General features: G+C 45.5%; 2 protein-coding genes across 5 annotated transcripts in view; one reads left to right on the top strand and one right to left on the bottom strand.

Annotated features, from left to right (window-relative positions):
- The window catches only part of CNOT9 (CCR4-NOT transcription complex subunit 9), a 38013-nt gene extending 27255 nt beyond the window's left edge, over positions 1-10758 (bottom strand). Inside the window, exons 1-2 of one of the 2 annotated variants that reach the window (XM_033944520.1) lie at positions 10587-10758; positions 4525-4704 (exon numbers count right to left, since the gene is read on the bottom strand). In XM_033944520.1, the coding sequence (XP_033800411.1) occupies positions 4525-4704; positions 10587-10610 (204 nt within the window). In that variant the 5' untranslated portion in view covers positions 10611-10758. Of the gene's footprint in view, positions 1-4524; positions 4705-10294; positions 10502-10586 lie in introns of those variants that run through there. The other variant, XM_033944519.1, reaches the window with a different exon arrangement.
- Positions 10403-12965, top strand: part of USP37 (ubiquitin specific peptidase 37) — a 465383-nt gene continuing 462820 nt past the window's right edge. For 2 of the 3 annotated variants that reach the window (XM_033944518.1, XM_033944516.1), the window contains exon 1: positions 10917-11094. The gene's annotated coding sequence lies outside the window, so the exon portion shown is untranslated. Of the gene's footprint in view, positions 10530-10916; positions 11095-12965 lie in introns of those variants that run through there. The other variant, XM_033944517.1, reaches the window with a different exon arrangement.

Below are 12965 nucleotides of genomic sequence, written 5' to 3'. Positions count from 1 at the left end.
AAGGAGACTTCAACATACTGCAATAAAAATCATAACAAATTCAAAAAAGCATAATCATGTAACACTTCTTTTAAAAAATGCTCATTGGTTGCCAATATCTCACCGCATCACTATATAATAGCATTACTCTCATTTAAGATCCATCAAACTAATCTTCTTACTTTCTTAGACGGGTTATTGATTCCCTACATTCCATCCAGAACTCTACAGTCTACTGACCAGAATCTTTTTTCTGTACCATCTCTAAAAGTTATCAGCACGAGATGAGCAGAAATATTTTAAGTAGCAGCGCCTCAACTATGGAATTCACGCCCGGATATATCAGAGGAGAAGTTGCTCTAGATAAATTTAAAAGTTTCTTGAAAACATTTATTTTCAAAGATGCTTTCGAAAATTAAAATTCACTAATCGAACGCATCTCTGCAGATTTCCTGTTTTTAGCATTCTGTCCCTGCTTTTTAGTCCCCTCCCATTATGTGATCCTTCAACGTTGCCTTTTTCTAAAATTATGTAGCTCTACCCACTATCCCTTTGTGGTCTGTAAGTTTGTTTGTCTTGGTAAAGGCATGTGCAAATTGTTTTTGTTACCCCTTTTTTAATATTTGTAATTTGCTTTGAAACTATGTTATAAGCGTATGCATCAAATTTTAATAAACATGAAACATGGCAGACCACGGAAAGGAGAGGAGAGAGATGTTAGACCTTGGGAAGAGGGAGGGAAGGAAAGAGATGCCAGACCATGGGAGAGGAGAGAGATGCCAGACCATATGAGGGGGAAGGGGGAAACAGAGTTGTCTGACCATGGGAGAGGGATGAGATGGCGCACAGGGATGGAAGGGAGGAGATGGTGCACAGCAATGGGTGCGGCAGGGAAGAGATAAGAAGAAATGCTCCTAATGGATAGATGGGAATAGGGAAAAAATAAGAGGGAGGAGATGGTACACATGGATAGACTGGAAGGGAGGACACGGAAAAGTAGATAGATTTTGAGAAGAAAGTTGAATATTAAAAGTTAATTCTAAAGATGGATGTATCCAGAAGAAACAGGGGATTTAAGTGTGACAACTGTTACTTAGGGGAAGGGGAAAGAATCAATAAGAAAACAAATGCAAAACCCCTTATCCACAGAATAATAAACTTTTTTAGAACTTGCTGCAAATTGTTAATTTAGCAATGAACTATTGAACTTCAAAAGTGCTCATAAATCCTTCAGCAGGGCGCCAAACAGCGATACGAAGTCGCTGACACAATGCATATGTTTTTAATCACATCACATTTAATTGAGCGCTACAGCTTCCATAAATATATAATATTATTCATATGGCTCTACAGCATGTAAAAAAGCCACTTATCTGAGAAGTTGGCTCTCTCGGCTCCAACAGTCTGTGTTTTGCAGAGCTACATCAGGAAGCCAAATAAAATACCATTTTAAAGAAATTTTTCTATTGTTTTGGTGCAGTGCCTTAGTCCTCTGACTTTGACACTCCTAGTTGAAAAAGGTGCCCAGGGGTGTCTACTCTATTGCAGATTTTGGTATCATCTGCAAATCATACCCGACAACCCTGCAGCAATATCGTTTATAAAAATGTTAAAAAGAACAGGCCCAAGAACAGAAACTTGAGGCACACCACTGGTAACATCGTGTTCCTCAGAGCGATCTCCATTGACTATTACTCGCTGTTGTCTTCCACTCAACCAGTTCCTGACCCAGCCCATCACTTTGGGACCCATCCCAAGGGCACTCAGTTTATCTATTAGACGTCTGTATGGAACACTGTCAAAGGCTTTGCTAAAATCTAAATACACCACATCTAGCGCACTCCCTCTATCTAATTCTCTGGTCACCCAGTCAAAGAAATTGATCAGATTTACATTACATTACATTACAGATTTCTATTCCGCCTATACCTTGCAGTTCAAGGCGGATTACAAAAGATTTGACTGGACCTAACTCTAGTCAATCCATGTTGTCTCCGGTCCTGCAATCCATTACATAAACTTTACCATTCTGTTTTAAAAGCCTTTCCATGTATTTGCTTACCACAGAAGTCAGACTTACCGGCCTGTAATTCCCTACTTCTTCCTTACTTCCACTTTTGTGGAGAGGGACCACATACACCCTTCTGTTAAAGTTCTCAATTGTCTCCAATTTTTGATGAACACATAATTTATCTTTTACCAATTCTTGCTGACAGTCTAGAATTTTCTCTTGATATTTTTCTTGTTTTTGTAGATTCCTAGTGTGATATCCAGTTGCTCTTGATGTTTCCTTTCACCAATTTTATCCAGTCATTGATTCACTGAACGCTCCATTTTTTCAATGGCTTTACAAACCTCTCCTAGGGAAACAGTGTCTTGGTCATACCACTGCAATGTGCTTGATATCCCCTCCAACCTCATATCTTTCACTGTTTCCGTCCCTGGAGTCAGCCCAGAAACTGTCTGATCCTCTCCGCCCACTGTTGCAACAAAGGACAGCAGAGGGACAATTCGTGAGGCTGGAGCACTTGGCGATGATGGCAGCCCACCACCAAATGGAGCTACTTCCTGCACTTTGGCATCAGACCTCCGTGATGCTTCCTTCGATGTTGCCGGATAAACCGTTCTCAGAGGAGTCTCGCATTGTTCGGGACTCAGCGTAGTTTCTAAGAACGCTGGAGCGGCGTCTCCAGCTGCCGCTCTAAAGTCACCCAAACTTTCCACTTCAGCCCCATATGCCATAAAGCCCCAGATGGAAGTTTGGATTAAAGATGGGCCAGCGTTTTTCCTGGGCGGGTGAGTCTGTGCTTTCACCTGGTCCTTCCTTTTTTTGCCCATCTTCTAAGGAGCTCAGACAGCGTCTGATCTCCCCGTCGCCATCTTGCCCCCCATATTCAGGTCTTCCAATCCCCTCTTGTACATCTTTTGGCACAAGTCCCATACCATTTTTGTTGCTTTTCTCTGGACAGCTTCAAGTTTTTTTTACATCCTTGGACAGATATGGTTTTGCAGTTTGAATTGTCTGACTTATTGCCCCTTACAAGCATTGTTCAGGTAAATACTGTGTTTGGATATAAACTATAGGTAATCTATAATTTCATAAAAAAACAATGGTCACATTCTATTCAGTTAAAATTTACTGAAAATAAAATCTATTAGATTATGGACATGTGAATGATTGAATTATGAGAAACAGGAGGTATTGATGCCCTTGTATAAGAATAGTGAGACCTCATTTAGAATATTGTGTACAATCAAAAAGATGGAGTCTTGTAGAGTACGGCTACTAAAATGATGCGTGGTCTTTGTCATAAGGCATATGGGGACAGAGTTGGAGATCTCAATATGTATACTTTAGAGGAAAAGCAGGAGAGGGGAGATATGAAAAGCAGGAGAGGGGAGATATGATAAGACATTTAAATACCTATGTAATGTAAATGCGCATTAGTCGATTTGAAAGGAAGCTCTGGAATGAGAGGATGAAGTTAAGAGGTGATAGGCTCCGGAGTAATCTAAGGAAATACTTTTTTACAGAAAGTGTGATAGATGTGTGGAACAGTCTCCTGGAAGAGGTGGTGGAGACAGAGACTGTCTGAATTCAAGAAAGCATGGGATAGGCATGCAAGATCTCTTAGAATGAGAAGAGATAATGATTACTGCGGATGGGCAGACTGGATGGGCCATCTGGTCTTTATCTGTGATCATGTTTCCAATATAGAAACACAGAAATATGATTGCAGATAAAGGCCAAATGGTCGATCCAGTCTGCCCATTCACAGCATCCACTATCTCTGCAACATCCACTAGCTCCACCTCTCCCTAAGAGATCTCATATGCCTTGTTCCATGGTTTCTTGAATTCAGATGCCTAGGTCATCTCTTAATTCCGAGCAAACAAAAACATTTTAAAAGTAAATTGATGAGAATCTGCAATATTTGTTACAGGGGAAATGTTTTAATTTCTGTGTGGAAATGTTTTTCCTATTTCAATGGTATTACCCAGTGGTCTCCAAAGTCCCTCCTCGAGGGCCGAATCCAGTCGAGTTTTCGGGATTTCCCCAATGAATATGCATTGAAATCCTGAAAACCAGACTGGATTTGGCCCTCGAGGAGGGACTTTGGAGACCACTGGTATTACCTCTTGTGTATTGTGATTTTACCAAATTAGATAAGACATCTGAAGATTTTCAGCATCTCTTGTACTCTGGAAGGAACCACTTATATTGAAAAATCTCGCAATGCAATCTATGTCTCTAAAGAAATGATATTACCATATGCATAACTTAGCAAAAATGTATTTATATCCACAAAACCTTTACAGTTCAATGCAGATAAATTGAAAGAGAACTGAATAATAAAGAGAATTACATAAAATTATTCTTACAAATATTTCACATAGAAATAAGTCTTCAACAATTTTCTAAAAAGTGTAAGTAAGAATTTGAGCTCATTAATAAGAGAACACAAGTGATGCAAATACCTTTTATACTGACTTCCTTTTACAGGAAAGAAGGATCAGTGAAAAGGACAAAGCACTCTAGACTACCTGTAGAAGTGCTGCAATGGTACCAAAGGAATGCCACAGCATCGGTGCAAGGTCAGGGACGGACTCTCGTTTTTTGCTCAATTCCAGCAAAGCATTCTCTCGCGTCTCAGGACTGGACAGCTCATTAATCCACTGATAGATCTTTTCTCGATCCACTTGAGCCAATGCTGTTGGCACAGGCTGCACATAAAAAGAAAAAAAAAAAGAGCTAATAAATATACTGGATTTTGCTGCAGGTGGCAAAATTTTTAATGCTTGAAAGCAAATTTGGTCAAGTTGACATGCTGCTTCCATTCTTCACAGGTATATTGCTCCATGTATCTTCACAAAGAGAGAGTTTCTGTTGTTCATGGTCTTGCAGCCCTCTAAAGATCATTCCCTACTACTTCAATTGGCTTAGAAAATAGAAGATTGATAGTAATAGACGACTATTCTCAATTCTACAGCTAACATTCTTTTTCTGGGGCTGAACATTGCTGGAACTTGGGCCCCTTTTGAACCTAAGCATGGAGAAATTTATTCTTACCTGTTAAATTTCCTTTACCTCGAGCCCTGCTAGAACAAGCCAAGTAAATGGATTGTGCTCCCCAACTAGCAGATGAGAGAAGCAAAGAATGCCGCCAACAGTTCAGTGATGTCTCATTAGTACCGTATTTTCGCGGATATAACGCGCGCGTTATACGCGTTTTTACCTACCGCGCATACCCCTCGCGCGTTATATGCCTGAGCGCGGTATACAAAAGTTTTTAAACATAGTTCCCACCCCGCCCGACGCCCGATTCACCCCCCCAGCAGGACCGCTCGCACCCCCACCCGCACCCGCATCCACGATCGGAGCAAGAGGGAGCCCAAGCCCTCTTGCCCGGCCGACTCCCCGACGTCCGATACATCCCCCCCCGGCAGGACCACTCGCACCCCCACCCCGAAGGACCGCCGACTTCCCGACAATATCGGGCCAGGAGGGAGCCCAAACCCTCCTGGCCACGGCGACCCCCTACCCCCACCCCGCACTACATTACGGGCAGGAGGGATCCCAGGCCCTCCTGCCCTCGACGCAAACCCCCCTCCCTCCAACGGCCGCCCCCCCCCCAAGACCCTCCGACCGCCCCCCCAGCCGACCCACGACCCCCCTGGCCGACCCCCACGACCCCCCCACCCCCCTTCCCCGTACCTTTGGAAGTTGGCCGGACAGACGGGAGCCAAACCCGCCTGTCCAGCAGGCAGCCAACGAAGGAATGAGGCCGGATTGGCCCATCCGTCCTAAAGCTCCGCCTACTGGTGGGGCCTAAGGCGCGTGGGCCAATCAGAATAGGCCCTGGAGCCTTAGGTCCCATCTGGGGGCGCGGCCTGAGACACATGGTCGGGTTTGGCCCATGTGCCTCAGGCCGCGCCCCCAGGTGGGACCTAAGGCTCCAGGGCCTATTCTGATTGGCCCACGCGCCTTAGGCCCCACCAGTAGGCGGAGCTTTAGGACGGATGGGCCAATCCGGCCTCATTCCTTTGTTGGCTGCCTGCCGGACAGGCGGGTTTGGCTCCCGTCTGTCCGGCCAACTAGCAAAGGTACGGGGAAGGGGGGTGGGGGTGTCGTGGGGGTCGGCCAGGGGGGTCGCAGGTCGGCTGGGGGGGCGGTCGGAGGTTCTTGGGGGGGGCGGTCGTTGGAGGGAGGGAGGGGGGTATGCGTCGAGGGCAGGAGGGCCTGGGATCCCTCCTGCCCGTAATGTAGTGCGGGGTGGGGGTAGGGGGTCGCCGTGGCCAGGAGGGTTTGGGCTCCCTCTTGGCCCGATATTGTCGGGGAGTCGGCCGGGCAAGAGGGCTTGGGCTCCCTCTTGCTCCGATCGCGGGTGCGGGTGGGAGCGCGTGCGAGCGGTCGTTCGGGGTGGGGGTGCGAGCGGTCCTGCTGGGGGGGGGGTGAATCGGGGGGTAGGGGGTCGCCGTGGCCAGGAGGGTTTGGGCTCCCTTCTGGCCCGATATTGTCGGGGAGTCGGCGGTCCTTCGGGGTGGGGGTGCGAGTGGTCCTGCCGGGGGGGGGGGCAGGGCAGGGCGGGTAAACAGAGAGTCGGGACAGCGCACGGAGAGTCGGGGAGGGCGAAAGGAGAGTCGGGGTGGCCAGAGGAGAGTCGGGGCGGGCGAAAGCAGAGTCGGGGTGGCCAGAGGAGAGTCGGGGCGGGCGAAAGGACAGTCGGGCAGCATGCGCGTTATACCCGTGAGCGCGGTATACAAAAGTTTTTATACATAATATTGTGGTTTCTGCGCGCTATACCCGTGTGCGCGTTTTACACGGGTGCGCGTTATATCCGCGAAAATACGGTATAAGGCAGTGGTTCTTAACCTGGGTTCGACCGAACCCCAGGGGTTCGGTGAGTCAGTCTCGCGGGTTCGGCGGAGGTCAAAACACACCTCCGACTCATATAGCGCGCAATCCTTTTTGAGAATGCTGGACATAAAAACGAAGAAAAGGAAAAGACTTTGTTGCGAAAATGACATGAGAGTGGCACTTGCCAAGGTAAAGCCGTGCATTTCTGAACTGGTCTCTGAGAGGCAACAGCAGAAGTCACACTGATTTGCAGTAAATTTCATTATTATGTTATTATTATTCAAAATATAGGAGAACTTTTTTGTTTTCAAAATTGATATTATTTTTTCCCTCACTGTATACCTATGTTTTGAATTTGTAAAAATCATATTTTATTTTTCCAATAAAGAAGGGTTCGGTGAACACGCATATGAAACTGGTGGGGTTCAGTACCTCCAACAAGGTTAAGAACCACTGGTATAAGGAATGCCCTGGAATTTCTCAGTAAACAAAAAAGATACTCTCACCTTTATTCTTACATTTGAGTATCATCATCCAGATAGCATTTTCCCCATCTACAGCAGTTGCTCAGGATTCTCTTATGCTCAATGCTGCGTTTCCAAAAGTGTAGGCTGGGAAGCATTCCTTTGTAGGTTCTATCAGTACAGGATAGGGATTTTCAACCCAGTCCTCTTTTTCAGGATATTCAAAATAAATATGCATGAGATAAGATTTGCATACAATGGAGGTAGTGCATGCAAGTTTCTCACACATATATTCATTGTATCTTGAAAACCTACAAATATTTTATATTTCACAAATAGTGATATAAATATTAGAGAATCTAAAAAAAACTAACAATTAAACCACTATCCAAAAAAGGAATGATACCAAAATCCTTAAACTAACATAAGGTATGGTTCTGATGGAGTATCCAGAGTATAGCACCATCTAGTGTCAGTACATGGTCATTCATATTACTCCCAATATAATCACAGGCAAAAAACTACCAACCACTTTTTAGTTTAAATTCTTTTCCCTTTGCTTTTTTATAATCAATCCATTTGATATCTCTTTTAAATATAATATTCATTCAACAATAAATATATCAATAAGTTTCAAAAGTAACCAATTTGGTAGCATTCAAAGATCGAGAAACACTGTCCAGCAGCAAATATACTTTAAAAAAGTTGTTACTTCAACACGTGGTATATGTACCCTTAGAAGCAGGGCTGTGGAGTTGGAGTCGGAGGAAATTTCGGGTACCTGGAGTCGGAGTCAGAAGTACAAAAAACTGAGGAGTCGGAACATTTATCTACCGACTCCATTTTTGAACTTGGCATACCAATCACGAGCGATTCTTTCAGCTATAGCACCCACTATATACACAGCACAAATGTTGCGAGCAGCTTCTGCGGCCTTAGAACCTTGATTAAAAGCAAAAAGAAGGTGGTGTCGAAAATGCTCATTTCTCTCAACTTGACATTCCATTTTAACGATCTGAAAATTAACCAGTGCTGTGGAGTCGGAGTGGGAGGAAATTTCGGGTACCTGGAGTCGGAGTCTGAAGTACAAAAAACTGAGGAGTCGGAGTCAGAACATTTATCTACCGACTCCACAGCCCTGCTTAGAAGTACATGAGCCGCTTGTTGGGGGTATGCAGCACTGCGTGACTCTCCTGCCCCCTTCCTCCTTTGGCCGCTACTGCCAAGGATCCCATGCCCTCCTTATTGCCTGTCCGCCCCAACAGGCTTTTGTCCGATATCAGAGATGACGTCGGAGGAAAGCTTTCCGGGTCAGCAGAGGGATCAGTTACTTCCTTCCAGGTGGGCTGTTCCTTCCTGCCTTCATCGGCACTTGCTGCAAGGACGCGTCAGCAGCTCTTTCATGCTGCATGTAGCTGATCCCGAAACCTTCTCTCCGATATCAGAGGGAAGGCTTGTGGGTCAGCCATGTGCAGCGTGTGAACTGCTGCCCGCATGTCCCTGTAACAAGTTGTTATTGAGGAAAAAGTTTCTGGGGAGAACACTGATAAGAATAGCCTTACTGGGTCAGACCAATGGTTCTTCAAGCCCAGTAGCCCATTCTCAAAGTGACCAATCCAGTACCTGGCCAAAACCCAAGGTGTAGCAATATTTCATGCTACCAATACAGGGCAAGCAGTGGCTTCCCCCATATTTTTCTCAATAACAGACTATGGATTTTTCCTCCAGGAACTTGTCCAAACCTTTCTTAAAACCAGCTACACTATCCGCTCTTACCATATCCTCTGGCAACGCGTTCCAGAGCGTAACTATTCTCCGAGTGAAAAAGTATTTCCTCCTATTGATTTTAACAATTCACTTGATCTTCAAGGATAATCTCCAAGTTCTCCAGACAGCACTAGAGCCTCATAGCCTTCTAACATGGTATCAGCATTCTTGGAACCAATCTTGCACTAACCTTGGACACGCAGAACTTTTCAGCAATTATTTTCCAAACTGTTAACTGCTGAGATGCCCATTTCTTCGTCTGTCTGACAAAATTAAATCCTCAAATTTCTTGCACATTTCTGCAGAAGTTGCTTCCACAGGCCATCCAGTGTGAGGGTCATCTTCAATGGACTTTCTCTTTCTACCCCACTTAAACTACTTGCTCCAAAATTTTATTTTTTAAGATGTTGAAGCAGACTCACCATAAACTGCATTTATGGATCTCCTTTGGCTTTTCCCCTTCTTTTGTGAGAAATTTTATCACCGAATGGCGCTCCAATCTAGCAGTTTCTTACTTGATTTGCATGAGGACTCTCCCGACATCCTGTCTCTTTTAATGTTAAGAGTCGCACTGAACCACAACTGTGCATGAGTAACCTTGAGACATGTCACAACATGCGGACTTGTTTCAACACGCTTGCTACTTTCTTTAATGCTCAGATAGATAAATTATTATACACCCCTTGTACATAGCCCACTGTTAGGAAATCATCCTGGATATCCTGAAAACCTGATTGGCTGTAAAGTTACTAGGATAGATTTGGGAACAGTTGACCAGGCGGCTCAAATTTTGCATATCTACTAGTACTAATGATTGTTATAGCTGCACTAAAAAAACATAGCCCGTGCTGTTCCTAGTGGGCTCTCAATCTAAGATGGGGGTTTAAAAAAAAAATTATTTATCATTTTATAATTATTTATCAAGTATAAACTTGTATAGAAAGTAAAATTTAAGTTGAGGATATACAGTATAACCATATACATCATATTTAAATCAAGAATATAAAAAAATACTACATATCCATATTTTCCAATTAGAATCAAGAACTACATTAAATGACTTAAATTTTAAACTCAAGTCCACAATTAGAGGATCTCGATGAAACAAGGGCGATTTAATAACTAATCTAAGATGTTTTGTGCCCAGGGTCACAAGGAGCTGCGGTGGGAATGAAAGGCAGCTCGTCCTCCAGGTCAAAACAGCAGCTCTGCGACCACAGTTTACCTTAAGTCTTAGTCCACCAAAAGACACATTAAGAAAGAGAGCTGGGCTTAAGCGCCCTGGCATCAAGGCGGGAGCGAGTCGTTAACCCGTGGTGGAACCCGGGGTGATGGCGTAACAATCCGTCCCCGCTTGGCAGACGCTCCCAGAGATGGGGCCCAAAGGACGCTGCCCCGAGAGCGAAGAGGCTGCGGCCCAAGCCCTGAACGGTAGGAGGATGCGGCCCAAGCCCTGAACGGTAGGAGGATGCGGCCCATTTGGCTAAGGGGGTCACGGGGAAGGCCGCCGCACTTACCGCCGCCGTGGCCAAGCTGTGCATGTCGGGAGGCCGCCTCCTCCTCCTCCTCCTCGCGCCGCTTCAGGGGCCTCCGAAACCTCCCACCGGAAGAAGGGACGGCGCGGCTCCGGGAGCAGAGGCGGGAGGCAGCGCGCAGGCGCAGGGACGACGGCTGACCTCGATGACCTTTCACCTTTTGCGAACCCTCTTAAGCGATTCTTTACATTTAGTACTTTTTGTTACATAAATAATATTGTTTTATTTAAAGTGTGGTAAAAAAAAAAAAAAAGCAGCCTAATTTTTCAGTATCGTTTTACCCTACACGATAAAGGAGGCGCTGAGAGCAGGTAGTCATTTAGTGATTGGACGTACGTCAGATACGTGCGTCGGTGCGCGTGGTAGTTCTCGCGCTGCGGCTGTTGCTCGGAGGGTTTTCTGTTCCCGCCATCTCTTGTGTCCTGTCAGGAGACGAATGCAGGAGCCGTGTCTAGGGTATAAGAGCGGCCGAGACGGAGAGTCAGAGCCGGTAAGCGTTAGTTTCGTTCCAGCTACTCTATTAGAACGAGGGCTCCGGACAGCTCTGTTTTGCCTTCAATTCTAACTTCCCTTTCGGAGCCAGAGTCCTGGAGACACCCCTTAACTCTAGCTTTTGAACGAGCTAAAAGACGAATTCGGAGCTAAGGGCCGGGAATTCCCCACCCCCAGCCCCTCTTGAAATACTACTCTAGCAGCCTTCCTTAGCCTAATTTGCACTTTCCCTGTCCAAGCTGGTGCTACGGATGCTGAGGTACCGGGCCCCAAACCCACAATCTTCAGCCAAGGCCCCCCCCCCCTCATTTGGGCGTGAGGGTTCCATGTCAGCCCCCTCCCTCAGCTTCCATTCTTCTCTGCCTGGGGAGATGAGCCCATGTAAGGGTGAAAGGCTGCAAGTCGCCTAACCATTGCCCCAGCTACAAAGTAAGGACCTGTAAATAATATGCAAACCACTTTGACGTTTCTTCTAAGTAATTTTATGTGAAGAAACTATTACAACCTCTTTTTGTGTAAACCGAGTTGAGCCTCTGTTGACTGGAGGATGATCCAGTATATAAATCGAAAGATTGGATTGGATTATAATCACAGAAATGTATCCCCATCAACAGACTTCGGGCTTTAGTGTGTCCAGATTGTTTCCAGATTCCTGAAAATAACTTTTTTTTTGGTCAGATCATTTTCTGTGCACTGGGATCTCGGTGTTATCCTTAGATTTTTCATAAAAACAATACTGTTTGAGCCCATGAAATTCACATTACTGAGGCATCTTGTCTGTTAAATGCTCTTTCTATTCATTCACTTTGGCTAAAAGAATCAATGAATGTCAGGCCTTGGTCACCTATGTAAACTGTTCACACATACCATTTTAGTAGCCTTCCTATATCTATGTGAAGGGGCGGCCTTCAGAATTGTGCACAATATTCTTTTTTTTTTTTTTTTTTAACATATTTTTATTGAAAGTGAAAAAGGTCACAACCAGACATAATACAAAGTGTACGTCAGGAGTGTGAAACGTCCAAATACAAGAGATAAACAGCAAGGACAATAACAACAACCCCCACAACTGAATCCCCCCAGGGTCTCAGAAGGACAAGAGCAAAACGGAGCAAAGCTCGTCTCGTCCAGGAGAAGCTCAATAAGACAAGAAAGTACGATAGAACATGACAGCAAGAGTCGCAACCTTCCACCATTTTGTATTTAAACGTCCCCCAAAAGGACCATCCTCTGCAATCACCACTACACTCACACCGACAGCAACAGAACATATGTACACCCAGACGTACCAGAACCCTCCCACCCCAACCCACCGACGAGAGTGGGGCTCAACATAGAACGAAATGCCGACCTAAGAGGAGAAGAACGAAAGGAGGGAAAGAAAAAGAAGAGGAGATTACGGATGTACAAGGACACCCCCCCCACAACCATTAATGCTGTTACCAACTCCCACAGTCTCTCCCACAAGTGAATGTACTGCAGCTTAGCCAGATGTGGAGACCTAGCATAAGACCGAATCTCAAACCGGGCCAACTCCAGAAGTCTACTCCTCCACTGAGGCACCGGAGGCGAATCCTGACATCCAATAAGTCAAGATCAGTTTCTTAACAAGAAGGATAACGTTATAAAAGAAACGGCACTGGGGGATAGTAAAGCCCTGATCCTGGAGGGAGGTCAGCAAACCCAGTAGGAGGAACCCATAGCCCCACTCAACAGTGCGACGCATGGCGCTCTCCAGGAGAAGTGCCTCCCGCCAAATACCCAGTGTGGGACATTCCAGGAAAGAGTGAATATAAGTGTCAGCCTGACACTTGCACTTAACGCAAAGGACACTGTCCCAAAGCCCCAATCTCACCCCCTTCTGTTTAG

This window comes from Geotrypetes seraphini, chromosome 5 (genome assembly GCF_902459505.1).
Source record: "Geotrypetes seraphini chromosome 5, aGeoSer1.1, whole genome shotgun sequence".
Taxonomy (NCBI): domain Eukaryota; kingdom Metazoa; phylum Chordata; class Amphibia; order Gymnophiona; family Dermophiidae; genus Geotrypetes; species Geotrypetes seraphini.
Note: the sequence above shows the minus strand (reverse complement) of the source record. Positions and strands in the feature narration are given on the sequence as shown.